This window comes from Arachis stenosperma, chromosome 2, assembly GCF_014773155.1.
Source record: "Arachis stenosperma cultivar V10309 chromosome 2, arast.V10309.gnm1.PFL2, whole genome shotgun sequence".
NCBI lineage: Eukaryota > Viridiplantae > Streptophyta > Magnoliopsida > Fabales > Fabaceae > Arachis > Arachis stenosperma.
The window spans coordinates 5427002-5442716 of NC_080378.1; the positions used below are offsets into that span (position 1 = coordinate 5427002).

Consider the following 15715-nt stretch of genomic DNA (forward strand, 5'->3'; position numbering starts at 1 on the left):
ATTATGTTTCTAATATTATTCTGACAAAATTGAATTAATTTAAAAAATTTTATTTAAAAATTTAAAATCTGTACTAGCTAATTAGGAAATTCTATTTAAAAATTTTAAATTATTTACTTAGATTGTTTTACTTTGTTATTTTTTAAATTTTAGGTTGTTTTGTTTAGGTAGTTATTTTTTAAATTTTAAGTTATTTATTTAGATTGTTATTTTTTAAATTTTAAATTGTATACATATTAGTCTTTTAAATCATAAATTATTATTTACTTAAGTTGTTACTTTTTAATTTTAAATTATTTGTTCATAAATTAAAATTTTTGAAAAAATTAATTTAAATTTATTAAATTAAATAAAGATAGTATTTAATTATTTAAATTTTGCTAAGATAAACTTTATTTATAAATTAAGTAACAACTTTTGTCGTATAAGATTTCTACCATGTTTAATACGCCTCAGTTATAGTTAAGAAACACCTTTTTTAAAATCTGTTGATTCTTTTTATTTGAACGCTATATTTAAAACTTTGAATATTTATTTTATCTACAAATTTAATTCAAATTTAAATTAAAACCAATTAAATATACAGAACCTTTATCTTTATAATAATACAAATGAAAATCTTATACGCTAACGTGGCGCTCATATGAAAATCTTTATCTTTAAACTCAATGTGGATAACTTTATGACTACACATCATGAGTATGTGGTTAATTTAAATCAATATACCGATGTGCACATACTTCCAGAATTGTCAAGTATCCCACGAAATGAATTTAATTTTGTGAGTTTTTACACTCTCAATACTCCTGAGTTCGATTATACGTATTTAGTTGGTAAGTTTATTGTTTTAGAAAAAGTATAATTCATAGATAAAATTATTTATTTTATTGATAATTTCAATTGGATTTTTTACTTAACAAACTTGTTGATAATAATTTTTTGTTATTTTAATCAATTTTAGATATTATTGAATATTATACCAACTTAAATTTTTGAAAATTGAATGATGCTTTATTCATGATTTATTATATTTGTTGAGATTTTTAATTAAAAAATTATTTTTTTAAAAGTAATTAAAATAAAATTTTATGATACTTTAAGTTTAAGATTCATTAAGATTTTTAAACTATTTTCATTATAATGAGATATTTAAAAAAAATAAAAAAATTAATATTATAATTAATTAAAAGAGAATCAGTTACTTAGCTTTCGGTCAATATGAAAAAAAAAAACTAAACGTGACTTATGGTTATCGTATATATATATAACACTTCTTTGAGCTTCATCCATTCATTCCACCGAATAGGATTTAAGAAAGAAAGAAAGGAGTTGAGAATGAGAGAGACAGAAGCTTGCATGAGACAAACGTCAAGATGTTGTTATTTTTTTAAAAATACTTTACGTCGTTTTATCTTTATAAAATAAATAAATAATTAATTATTAATTTTTAAATTGTAACTATTTTTTAATAAAAAATAATTTATAAAGTGTGTTTGAAATTTTATGAATTTTTTAATTTTTAAATTTTAAAATATAAAACATATATGTATATAATTTGGTACAATTTTTGTTGTTGTTATTTTTTAAGTTATAATTAATTTTTTTTAATATAAACACTTATACATATTAGATAAGTAAAATGAAATCTAAAAAATTTAATATTGACTTCAATGTAAATTTATTTATTTAGATTTATTTTAAAATTTTATTCTATAAATTTAAATTTATTTTAGTATTTTTTATTTAGATTATTATTTTAATTTTATTTTATTATAAATATTTTTGTTATATTATATTTTTTTGTGCTTGAAGAATTTCAATTTATTGAGGAAAAAATTATTTTCGGTGAATAAATATTTTTCTATCTTTTTATTTAAAATATTATTATTAATATATTAGTATTAAAAATATAAAAGATAAAGTATACTTAAAAAAAATGTATTATGAGATTAAATGATTTTATGATTGTGGGTATTTGTCTACACGGGAGGCTATGTGAAGAATTTTGGCAAACAAATTATTTATCTTTTATTTATCCGAAAAACAAAATATCATCTTTAAATACGATGACAATCTTGAGAAAATCATGGATTAAGAGAAAGGGAAAGGTAAAATGTTCTTAGCATAGATGGAGGCCAACAAAGAATTTGAAGCAGGTCAAACTTTAACGTAAGCTGAGTTTTCAAATCAATTTGTTTATAATATAGAAGAAAGGAAATGATATCCACGCAAGAGATAATATTTTATTAGGAGATTAAACTCTATTCCATCGGGTACATGTGATATCTACTATATGAGAATTTTGTAATTATTCAAAAACGTTGCACAACATATGAGTCTATTAGGATAGTTAATGGGATTACATATCCTAGCTTCCAAGATATTTTCTATTTTATGGGACTATTGCTTGACGATAAAAAATTCATTGCAACTATTAATAAGGTCTAAGGTCTGGACATCAATTGAGAAAACTGTTTGTGATGCTATTGATATCTAATAGTGTTAACAAACTAAATCGTATTTGGAATACAACTTTGACATTATTGGCTGACGGGATACTATATATGAGGAGAAAAATATTGAAAACCAAGGTATTTAACTATGTGGTAAATTATTATCGCATATAGGACTTTACTTGCTAAAATTAGTGTTCACCAATGGGCAACTTCATGCTGCTTTATCAAGAGTTAAGAGTCGCAATAGTCTGAACATTCTACTTTTAGATGAAGACAACAATCCAAACTTATCAACAAATGTCGTATTCAACGAAGTTTTTAATAATATTTAAATAAGAAAATAGTATTTTCATTTTAGTAACATATTATGATTTATACTTTTGTATAAATATTTGTCGTAGATATAACTAATTTATTAACTATACTTTCAGACTTGAAATAAAATGTGTAACATGGAGCATAACATCATATGTCAATTATTTTTCTAATGAGGTTAGTAAAATACTTGTTTGTCGATAAATTTTCATTAGCCTTATAATATAAAGTTTAGTGTAAAATTGACATTCTACTAATACAGTTATATATATGTTCTTATTTTTTCATGTCTTTTTCTTTATAGCTCAAAAATATTATAAACTTCAAACTGTTTCATTTATATTTTACTTAAATAAAGATAAAACAACATATTAAGTACGTTTATTATATAATGACAATGATAGTGTTATACTAAATTTGAGAAATTTATAATTATGAAATATTATTTTCGATTTATCATATCAAATTAAAATATAAGCCGGTGCATCGCACGAGTTTAACACTAGTAGTAATATAAATAGGGAGCTCATATGTCGACGTGGCGGTCATTCGTTGAGTTTGAGAATTTATTTACTTAGGTGTCGTCACTAAAAGTTTTAGAATTATATTTATAAATTATAAATTATTATTTGCTTAGGCGGTTACTTTTTAATTTTAAGTTATTTATTTAGGTTGTTTTACTTAGATTGTTATTTTTTAAATTTTAATTTAAACTTAGGTAATTATTTTTTAAATTTTGAATTATTTGCTTAGATTGTTATTCTTTAAATTTTAAATTTTTTACAGATTATTCTTTTAAATCATAAATTATTATTTACTTAAATTGTTAATTTTTAATTTTAAGTTATCTGCTAATAAATTTAAATTTTCTTAAAAATTAATTTAAATACTTTTTAAATAAAATCATTCCTAATCTAACAATATTCTTACGTTAATTTAAAAAGAAATATCTTGCGTAAATTTGGTTATACTTTTTAAATAAAATTAGTTTTATATTTGTCAATTATAAATTGTTATAGGATAATGAATAAATCAAATTCGTTGATTATGGCACCTTTTTTAAAAATTTATTGATTCTTTTTATTTGAACGCTATGTTTTTAATTTTGAATATTTGTGTTTGTTAGAATTTATATTTTAAATATATTTATTTTATCTGTGAATTTAATTCAAATTCAAATTAAAGTCACTTAAGTTCAGAGAATTCGAGCTATGAATCAACTATAAAAGTATAAGTTATGAGACATATATAGCACAACAATTCAAAGTACATCAATTCCTTCTTTTACATATATCCAGAGTTTAAAATTTCTCTACTTTTTTTAATGGCTAGTATTCACAAAATTGCATAAATCAATCTTACAGTTGACAATTTGTGTGTACGTATACGAGTGATAAGGTTATGGATACTATCAAGTTACGAAAATTTTTCATTGCCATACTCAATTGAGATAGCTTACCTCGATAAAGACGTGAGTTTCCTACTAATCTCTTAATAAATAATATTAAATTTATATTATTGATATTTTAAATTTGTTTGTTTATCTCCATTTAATTGTTCTTTGATTTTTATTTATCAATTCTTCAAGACTACACATAAACTAACGTACTGATGTGCACATATTTCTAGAATCGTCAAGTGTCCCACGATATGGATTTAATTTTATGAGTTTTGACACGACACTTTCAATGCTCCTGGGTTCGATTACACCTATTTAGTTGGTAAGTTTGTTGTTTTAAAAAAAAGTATAATTCATTGATAAATTTATTTATTTTATTGATAATTTCGGTTGTATTTTTTCTTAATAAACTTATTCACAACAAACTTTTTTTATTTTAATCCATTCTAGATGTTATTGGATATCTTGCTGGAATTGGGAGTAGGACGACTCTTGAAAAGGAGAGCAAGTTTACCAAGTACAAGGTTGTTGAATTAGAGATCGATGATGCGTAATCATATATTTGTTTTTATAAATCTAAAAATTTTGATATTGACTTCATTGTAAATTTATGTATTTGAATTTATTTCAAAAGTTTATTCTCATATTTTTAAATTGTTAGTTCAACTTATTTTGTTATAAATATTTTTTAATATCAAACTTTTTTTTCGCTTGAAGGATTTTAATCTGTTAAAAAAATTTTGTTATTGGTGAATAGATCTTTTTTCTATCTTTTTAGGTAAAATATTATCATTGGCATGTTAATATTAAAATATAAATAAAAAGCATAATTAAAAAAAATATTCTTTACTTGGTTTGATTTTTATAAATTAAAAATTTTAACTTAATTATTAATTTTTAAAAATATAAAATATGTATATAATTCGATATTATTTTATTGGTGGTTAGTTTTTATTTTAACTTAATTATTAATTTTTAAATTTTAAAAATATAAAATATGTATATAATTTGATACTATTTTATTGGTGGTTAGTTTTTAAGTTGTAATGGTCATAGTTGTTAGAATCGGATCGGACCGGCTAATTTGACCAGAAAATTAATAAACCAGATTCTATATCGGTCCAATCCGGTATTTAGACTGTATAAGATAGAAAACCGGTACGAATCGGTCAAACCCAGTGCGAACCGGTTAAAATCGGTCAAATTCGGCAAAAATCGAACCGGTTCGGGCCACTCGGTCAACGTTGAAGGGAAATCTACAATGGACCAACGATCTGCGTCAAACTTAAAACCCCTTCCTCCAGTATAAAGCAAGCATACTTCTACCACCAAGCTGAAATGTTTCTCATCAATTAATAAACAAATTATAATACATATAGCATATTTTTTTTCACTTATATTTAATTTATTTTAATTCAAAGTCACTCATTTTTAAATCAATTATATTTTATTTAACTATAAATTTTATTAAATATATACAAATTAAAAAGATAAACAAAAAATTTAATTAATCACAGTTTATTTTTTCTTAATGATTATATGATATCTATTAATATTATTTTTTTAATATATTATTTTATTTTTTGTCTTCATATAAAGTTGATAGTTGAAAATTGTTAGATGATATTTAGTTATCTTAATTATTTCAATTACAATTCCTAGAATAGTAAGGATCATATACATTTTTGGTACTTTAAGAAATACTACTAAAAAAACCATGAAATCTCGAGTTCCTGGAATTAGTGACACCCAACAACTTGAAATGAAAAAAGGCAGCTTATCCAATAATCAAATATACGGATTCATAATAATTCCTATAGCCACAATTGGCATGGACTTACAACAATGCTATGTGCAAACCCAAACCAAATCAAACTAAAAACTGTGGGGAGCACCCTTTTACTACACAATGTATCATTCCATTTGTTACTCTAACAACCAGAAACTTGAAAAAAAAAGGTGCCACTCGCCTGCTTCTCTACCACAGAAAACCGGGGCCTAGTTCCTTGACCTTCGAGCTGGTGAACGGCTGTAGATACCCAAAAAAAGAAGCAGATGCTTGAGCTATAAAGTATAAAATAAAATTAAATCATGCAATGGCCAGTGATAAATAGCACGGATATTATACCTGCGGTATCTGCCATAATCTGGGTTCCTCTGCCTGCCGTAATCGGAACTCCTGCGCCTGTCTGGTCCATTATATCTATCATACACAGGGATGCGTGGATGACCGTATTCAGGACTTGGCCGCCTGTGATAGGCCAGACTCGGTGATCGGTCATAACCACCTTGTCTCGGACTGTCATAATTGTCACCCCTATCACCATCATCCCTCAGTGCATACTCCACAGACACCACCCTGTCCAGTATCTTACTGCAAACAAAATGAGACCAGAAATTCATTATTTATACATAGCATTAGCAAAAGAAACCAGCAAATTCTTACCAATAGATATCGCAATATCACAATTCACAACACTGACCTCATATTCATACACTCAAGAGCTTTCGCAGCATCTTCTTGTGTTTCAAACTGCACAAATGCAAAGTTCCCACGATGGACAAAATCATGATTGCAATTATAAGGTTTAAATCCAAAATTCAGATCTGATATTGTGACTGCCAAGCATGCTTCTCCATTCAGACAGCACAAGTGAATTCAGAAATAGTACATTGATCCCCTATATGCATTGAAGCTAGGCATGGCTTAATAAATTCATTGATTGATTGATGGTTCCCCTATGAACATTCTGATGGATGTCAAATGTTGGGTGATGAGGTAAGTGAGTGTTGAATAATCTGGTATGAAAATGCAGAGAGCAAGCAAGCAAGAAGGTTCGCTTCCAAAAAGGAAAATTGCAGAGGTTGGCGAGCCAAAAGATAGAACCTCAATGTATTTTTCCTTAGAGAAAGTTCCTGCGTCAAAACAAACACTTAAAAATCCAGAGGATTTCCCTAAAGACATTGCACAATTTTGGTGATTTTTCATATATTTTCCAACCGGTTATCCGAACTAGGCAATTCAAGCCACAAAAACTACCCATATGTCGGCGCCACATCCAAAATATCGCCGTCGCAATATCTTAGGTTTCAGTGGCCTGTTTAGATCAAACATCAATCATATTTTTACAAAATCGGGTTTCTTGTGAGTGACAAACTCACTTCACAGCTCACTAATGAAAGTTACTATTAAAAAATCTTCATCATTTACATTCCCTAGTCGACACAAGCAATTACCACCGATGAAATTGATCATTCAGAATGCCGCATTAAAAAATATACAAATAAAAGAAAAATTGCATTTGAGCTAAACAAAATTGCAATTTGAAAGACACTAGAGCTAATACATTCGAAATTTGAAACGTGCACTTGAGCCATTTATAACCAATCAGCAAAACTTTTTAGCACATTACAGAATTAATAAAAAAATTTACCAGATTTCATGTCAACGCGGTCAATTCTTCCATACTTTGAGAACAATCGCTCCAGCTCCGATTGTCGTGTATCATACTCCAAATTCCCAGCAAAAACAGGCCTCATCTTCTTCTCTTAACCTTCATTAAACAGAAGAACTCAAAATCATACCAACAATTAACTAACAAAAAAAGAAAAAAGAAAACCTAGAAACAGATAAACTAAAGAACAGAGAAATATCCCGAAACTTAAGAACCCTCATCGCATGGATTTTCACCTCTGCAATATTCACAAACCCTAAAATGTGAAGGGAGGAGGAAGAGGTCGGAGGAGAAAAAACTCAAAAAGTCGTAATCGAAAATGGGGAAATTTTGGTGTGCGCCTTTTTCAGCGTAGTTTGGAATAATCCAATAATCCCCACCGGGCAAGGATGGCAGTACCCGAACCCGCAAATAATAACTTGACCCGATGAAGAGCGGGTTTTGATCGGGGCGGGGCGGGGCGGGATCGGTTTAGGGTATACCCGCCCCGGTATACTCTTTCTTCCCCTTCGTATATCTCAATCCTCCTTGCTCCATCATTATTGTTACTGTTTCATGGATGACGATAACCTTTTTGTGCTGGTCAATGCCGCACTGGGAATGGATGAGGATGACGGCGCAGCCGGCCCCGGAGAAGTCATCGACCCCGAGAGTGCCGGTGATAGTGGCAGTTAGGGTGACAGTGATAATGGAAGTGAGAGTGATGAGAGCGATGGCGGCGACGCCGTTGAAGCCGCCGCCGCTGCCGCCGAAGCCGCTGAAGTCGCTGCCGCCTTAGCCGTGAAGTCGCTGATGCCATCGATTTCATCCTGGCTGCCGTCGAAGCTGCCGGCCCCAACCCCGTCGTCCCCGCCCCCGCCGCCCTCCACCACCCGCGTCGCCGCCACCGCCCGCGGCGCCGCCTCCACCCGCGCCGTCTCCCTCATCAACATCGCTGTTTCCTCCGTCGTCACCATAGTCGACATCCATGTCGTCTCCCTCGCCTGCCTTCTGTCGTCTGGTAAAACTCTAGTAGTAAGAATAAAAATACTATAAAAATATAAAAAAAAAATATTTTTTACATAATAAATAAATAAAAAAATATTTTTTTACATGATATCTAAATATAAAATTATTTTTATTTTTTTAAAAAATCTTTAAAAAAGAATAATTCGTAAAAATATCTTTTCTTAAAAGTTCACTCAAACAAGTTCTTATAATTTTTTTTTATTAATTTAGTCTTTCCAATGCTGATCAATAATTCATTGTATAAAAAATAACAATAATAAACATCATACACAAGATGATATCCAAATATAAAATTATTTTTATTTTTTTAAAAAATCTTTAAAAAAGAATAATTCGTAAAAATATCTTTTCTTAAAAGTTCACTCAAACAAGTCCTTATAATTTTTTTTTATTAATTTAGTCTTTCCAATGCTGATCAATAATTCATTGTATAAAAAATAACAATAATAAACATCATACACAAGAACCAACAACAAAATTCTACAAAGTCAAACAAACAAATCAAACTCTATAACAAGAAGTAACATGAGCGTGAATAATAAAAAAAAAAACATAAGATTCACAGGAACAACAAACACAAAGAATTTCATAAAAAATCATCAAAATATACATGAGAGAATGCTGAAGAAAAAAGCAAGAACATTCATCATATGACCAAAAAAAATACAATAAAAGATAAGTAGAGATAAAACTTAGAATAGGACACTAAAAGCTATTTAAAAGTACCTTGAGAAACCAAATTTAAAAGTTCTTGATGGAAAAAATATTAGAAAAAACAGATTGAAACATGATTGTTCCTTGTGCTTCTTATAAGATGAGAATAAAAGATAGTGCTGGTAAAAAGAAAAGAATATATGAATAAACCAATAGTTTAACGTATTAATGTAAATGAGTTATTAAATTAAATGATAAAACACTCATAAATTACATAAAATATTAATATACATAAGGTTAGTTCTACATTTTTTTTAGAACTTTTTTACTATAATATTTCACTAGTTATGTACCAACAAAGACGAACACCCACACAGTTATGTATATTTACTTTTGTTGAGCTGATATAAGATAACAGTCAAAGAATAAGGTCCAACAATAAGATATACCTCTGTACACCTTTGCGAATGCTAAGTGCACCCTGCCTCTTGAGCAACAACAAAGACATTGGCCATTCTGCAGCAAATGTTCAGAAATTGGTTAGAAAAAATGCGGGCAAAAAAGTGAAAATCGTAGCATAACATTGCACTTAAAAGCAATAAAACTCAAATTTCATTCCAACTGAAGGAATATTGAAACCAAAGTACAGTTGGAGAGCCAAATGAAAACTGCAGATAAAATCGCTGAATAAGATAATTGAAAAATCACTTTAGCTTATGCAGTCAATGAATGATGTGGGGGATACTTTTGCACCAGATTTCTGAAGGTGGAGATTGGAGAACAGGAATAGCAAACTATGAAAAAACTAAGTATGATATCTTCTAGATTCTTACTCCGTTCACTTATTATGGGTGCAATTTTGATTTTAGGTGAAATTTATGGTGCCTTTGTTGTGGTACCTAAATTGCCTAACTTACCTTTTAAAGTAAAAAATAAAATATTTAAAATTTATTAAATATTATCTATTTGCCATTTTTAGTAACGTAGGGTCTTAGGCACATAGTTAAAGGCACGATAAGAAACTCTAAGGATCTCTTCATGAATATATTTTCTACTTTCATTTTCTATTTTCATTTCTTGAAAATGATATTCATTTTCAAATTTTTATATTTTAGAAAACGCAATTGGTTTTTAAATGTAGAATTCATTTCCGCATGCTAAAATCAATGAAAATATGTTTGGTTGGTCTATTTTTAAAATATAAAATTATAATTATATTAAACGTATAATTTTAGTTAATTAATATTTTATTAAGTTCACAATTATTTTTTTAAAGTATCAAACACAAAATAAATTACTATCCCAAATTAATTAATTGTATTTCTAGTAAAGAGATAAAATTTAACCAAACAAACAATAATAAGTGCAGTATCATATTCAATTAATGACTTACTTAAAACAGATATTAAAAAAGAGTATTTTTATCACGGAATAATTTTTTAAAATTTTTGGTTTAGTCACAAGAGAGAAAGGCATAGAAAAGTAATGAGGAGTTGAGTTAAAATAAAATAAAGGGTCTTTTTAAGTAAGTAGGATACGAGTTAAAATATAGGATCCTCGACCAAAAAAATAGAAATAGAGAGGATCTTTTCAAGTAAGTAGGATATGAGTTAAAATAAAATAAAAAATTATGAAAAAGATTGGAGAGAGAATCGAACCACGTGCTGCCTTAAGAAAAAATTGAAAAGAAAATATCGTTTTCGTGTGTCATTTTTTAAAAATATTTCCATTAAAAATATTTTGAAAATTCTTAAATCATATTTTCATTACTTATTCTCATTTTCATTCATAATAAAAATAAAAATGGTCAAACCCTTATCTGCTTAGTATCAGTTAGTTGATATGTAATTGAATGATAATGACAACCATAAACATCAAAACTCAAGTAACAAAATGCAGTACATATTCACATTCCTAATTGCTACCAGAAAAAGAACATTCAAAGAATGTTTCATCAGTGTCTCTAGATTAGAAAAGACGATCTCTATATAGAAACAGTAACCTAATTTAGGATTGTAACCATAAACGAAGTTCATACCTTCCGAACATACTACTGCAACAAACAGCAAAAAAAGGGAACAAAAAACGTAGACAAAGAAGAAGAAATAGTCCTGCAACAAACAGAAAAAAAAAGAAACAATGTTATATTTAGAGAAAAACAATATAGACAAAAAAAGAAATGGTAAAGAAAACAGTATATAACAGTTCTGCTTCAAGTGATGGCAGAGAATCACAGGCAGAACTTCCAACTCATATAGCAAGTAAATCCTGGATGTTTGTGTGGTTGATGAGAGAACGTTTCAACTATATACAAAATGGATTTACAGTTGAACTGGTTCAGCTAGAGCTTGACTGGTTTATAATGTGTAAAAATATTGGTTTATTTTAATTTAGAATGGTTAAACTAGGTTGTAAGCATGTAGGACATAGTAGCTAGAATCTCAATTTAACTCTTAAAATCTTTCGATATTACGATTTTAAATGAGCTTATCGATTTTACGAAATTTGTACTAAGTCTGACGATTTTGCGATTTAAATCTTGTTAAGATTTTACGTTTTTTATTTACTTTTTCGATTTCACATAAAATCTCGATTTTCTCTACCTTGATGTAGGATGGTTGGTGTCTCTGGAATTGTGATAGAAAAGTGTTTTACCCAAAACATTTAGCATTTGTATCTTATGATTACTTTAGTATATTGTTTAACTTGCACTATACTAGTTACGTAGATTGAGCTATGTGAAAAAAATTCTGGAAGTGCTAGGTGCTCTCCAAAGCTTAATTGAAACAAAATACCAGATTCTCTGTTCATACTTCATAGTAACTTTGTTAGAATTATGTTGATGTAATGTTAAGTAATTATAGTTTCCAATGTTCCTAACTTGTATTCATTTAGTACTGTTGAATTCATCTACCAAATTTTGCCATCATTTAACTGAGTTGTGTGAATTTAGTGCAACTTTTTATTAGGATTGTTCTGGTTTTTAATTTTGTCCTTTTGGAAAAGCTTTAATTTCAGAATCTTAGATGCTTCTTTGCTTTATCAGGGATCTAGTGCCCTTCTGGAAGTAACAACTTATATATTAGTATCCATAATCAATAGTAATCTTCTGTATATTAAACTATTAGTACGTGCATTCATAGTTTGTCCTTTATTGGATCTTGTTATATTTATATCATGATAAGGGAGTTATGGTAAAATAGTTGCAAAGTTTTCTACTCTACCTGTTCATTACAGAGACTTTTGAGGTTTTGGCTTCTTACGAGTATTATATTATATTGTATGTGGAAATCTGAGATCAAAACCATTTATCAAACACAAATATGTGGTAGATTTCCACATACAATATAATACTCGTAAGAAACCAAAACCCCAAAAGTCTCTGTAATGAACAGGTAGAATAGAAAAACTTTAGCAACTATTTTACCATAACTCCCTTATCATGATATAAATATAACTAGATCCAATAAAGGACAAACTATGAATGCACATACTACTAATAGTCTAATATACAGAAGATTACTATTGATTATGGATACTAATAATAAGTTGTTACTTCCAGAAGGGCATTACATCCCTGATAAAGCAAAGAAGCATCTAAGATTCTAAGATTCTGAAATTAAAGCTTTTCCAAAAGGACAGAATTAAAAACCAGAACAGTCCTAATAAAAAGTTACACTAAATTCACACAACTCAGTTAAATGATGACAAAATTTGGTAGATGAATTCAACAGTACCAAATGAATACAAGTTCGGAACATTCGAAACTATAATTACTTAACAACATAATTCTATCAAAGCTATTATGAAGTATGAACAGAAAATCTGGTATTTTGTTTCAATTAAGTTTTGGAGAGCACCTAGCACTTCAAGAATTTTCTTCATATAACTCAATCTACGTAACTAGTATAGTGCAAGTTAAACAATATACTAAAATAATTATAAGATACAAATGCTAAATGTTTTGGGTAAAACACTTTCCTATCACAATTCCAGAGACACCAACCATCCTACATGCTTACAACCTTACCATTCTAAATTAAAATAAACCAATATTTTTACACATTATAAACCAGTCAAGCTCTAGCTGAACCAATTCAACTGTAAATCCATTTTGTATATGGTTCAAACGTTCTCTCATCAACCACACAAACATCTAGGATTTACTTGCTATATGAGTTGGAAGTTCTACCTGTGATTATCTGCCATCACTTGAAGCAGAACTGGTATGTACTGTTTTCTTTACCATTTACTGTTTTTTTTACCATTTCTTTTTTTTGTCTATGTTGTTTCTCTCTAAATATAACATTGTTTCTTTTTTTTGCTTTTGTTGTTTGTTGCAGGACTATTTCTTCTTTTTTATCTACGTTTTTTGTTCCCTTTTTTTTGTTGTTTGTTGCAGTAGTATGTTCGGAAGGTATGAACTTCGTTTATGGTTACAATCCTAAATTAGGTTACTGTTTCTATATAGAGATCGCCTTTTCTAATCTAGAGACACTGATGAAACATTCTTTGAATGTTCTTTTTCCGGTAGCAATTAGGAATGTGAATATGTACTACATTTTGTTACTTGAGTTTTGATGTTTATGGTTGTCATTATCATTCAATTACATATCAACTAACTGATACTAAGCAGATAAGGGTTTGACCATTTTTATTTTTATTATGAATGAAAATGAGAATAAGTAATGAAAATATGATTTAAGAATTTTCAAAATATTTTCAATGGAAATATTTTTAAAAAATGACACACGATATTTTCTTTTCAATTTTTTCTTAAGGCAGAACGTGGTTCGATTCTCTCTCCAATCTTTTTCATAATTTTTTATTTTATTTTAACTCATATCCTACTTGCTTGAAAAGATCCTCTCTATTTCTATTTTTTTTGGTCGAGGATCTTATATTTTAACTCGTATCCTACTTGCTTAAAAAGACCCTTTATTTTATTTTAACTCAACTCCTCATTCCTTTTCTACGCCTTTCTCTCTTGTGACTAAACCAAAAATTTTAAAGAATTATTCCGTGAGAAAAATACTCTTTTTTAATATCTGTTTTAAGTAAGTCATTAATTGAATATGATACTGCACTTATTATTGTTTGTTTGGTTAAATTTTATCTCTTTACTAGAAATGCAATTAATTAATTTGGGATAGTAATTTATTTTGTGTTTGATACTTTAAAAAAATAATTGTGAACTTAATAAAATATTAATTAACTAAAATTATACGTTTAATATAATTATAATTTTATATTTTAAAATTAATTTAAAAATAGACCTACCAAACATATTTTAATTGAGTTTAGCATGCGGAAATGAATTCTACATTTAAAAACCAATTGCGTTGTCTAAAATATAAAAATTTGAAAATAAATATCATTTTCAAGAAATAAAAATAGAAAATAAAAGTAGAAAATATATTCATGAAGAGATCCTTAAAGTTTCTTATCATGCTATGATGCCTTTAAAGTTTGTTATCATGCTATGATGCCTTTGATTATGTGCCTAAGATCCTAAGTTACTAAAAATAGTAAATAGATAATATTTAATAAATTTTAAATATTTTATTTTTTACTTTAAAAGATAAGTTAGGGTGACCTGATGACAGGGGAGCTGGCGACCGAAGCCCCGGTGAACGGCGGCCGTAACTATAACGGTCCTAAGGTGGCGAAATTTCTTGTCGGATAAGTTCCAAGCCGCACGAAAGGCGTAACGATCTAGGCATTGTCTCGGAGAGAGGCTCGGTGAAATAGACATGTCTGTGAAGATGCGGACTACCTCCACCTGGACAGAAAGACCCTATGAAGTTTCACTGTTCCCTGGGATTGGCTTTGGGCTTTTCCTGCGCAGCTTAGGTGGAGGGCGAAGAACAATTTAGATACCACAATAAAGGCACTATAAATTTCACCTAAAATCAAATTGCACCCATAATAAGTGAGCGGAGTAAGAATCTAGAAAATATCATACTTAGTTTTTTGACCTGAGGGAGCAGAGGAACTGAGGCAGAGACCGAGAGAACAGAGACTGTGAGTGACGGAGAGGTGAGGCCGCAGAAGCGTTCTGAGCTTTTTGATGAACAGCGCTGATGAGGACCACCCGAGACTGAGGGTGAGGCCGAGACTTGATGAACGAGGACCACGCGAGACTGAGAGTGACGACGACGAGGTTGGCTGGGGGGGGGGGAGGAACCGGCGGTGACTGGTGAGGCCGATTGATGAACTCAGACTCTCAAAAGTCTCAGAGAACTCTTCTCAGATGCCATTAGGGAGATTAGGAGATGTGAGGTAATGGGGGAAGGGGGGAAATGGGGATAGCCATTAGGGTTTCATTTCAGTTTGGGGAGGGGGAAATCATTATTCATTAGAACGACGCCGTTTTGTTTAAGAATAAAAAAAAATTGCACCACCCGGACCGGGTCACATGACCCGAC

At 29.1% G+C, this 15715-nt stretch overlaps 2 protein-coding genes across 3 annotated transcripts; both read right to left on the reverse strand.

Moving 5' to 3' along the window:
• Positions 1 to 5898: 5898 nt before the first annotated feature.
• On the reverse strand, positions 5899 to 8090 carry LOC130961447 (serine/arginine-rich splicing factor RS31-like). 2 transcript variants are annotated; one of them, XM_057887348.1, is made up of 5 exons: positions 7862 to 8090; positions 7605 to 7724; positions 6654 to 6703; positions 6299 to 6544; positions 5899 to 6199 (listed from the first exon to the last, which is right to left on the reverse strand). In XM_057887348.1, exons 3-5 carry the CDS (start codon positions 6662 to 6664, stop codon positions 6169 to 6171), a joined length of 288 nt encoding a protein of 95 aa, XP_057743331.1. In that variant the 5' UTR covers positions 6665 to 6703; positions 7605 to 7724; positions 7862 to 8090; the 3' UTR covers positions 5899 to 6168. The 2 variants fall into 2 exon arrangements, with proteins under 2 accessions (XP_057743331.1, XP_057743330.1); XM_057887347.1 differs by lacking the exons at positions 7605 to 7724; positions 7862 to 8090 and having other exon boundaries at positions 6654 to 7588.
• A 191-nt stretch (positions 8091 to 8281) lies between these two features.
• LOC130961446 (uncharacterized) lies at positions 8282 to 15607 on the reverse strand. Its single transcript, XM_057887344.1, has 5 exons — positions 15253 to 15607; positions 14884 to 15135; positions 11326 to 11398; positions 9737 to 9803; positions 8282 to 8633 (listed from the first exon to the last, which is right to left on the reverse strand). Exons 2-5 carry the CDS (start codon positions 15040 to 15042, stop codon positions 8297 to 8299), a joined length of 636 nt encoding a protein of 211 aa, XP_057743327.1. The 5' UTR covers positions 15043 to 15135; positions 15253 to 15607; the 3' UTR covers positions 8282 to 8296.
• Between the last annotated feature and the right edge of the window lie 108 nt (positions 15608 to 15715).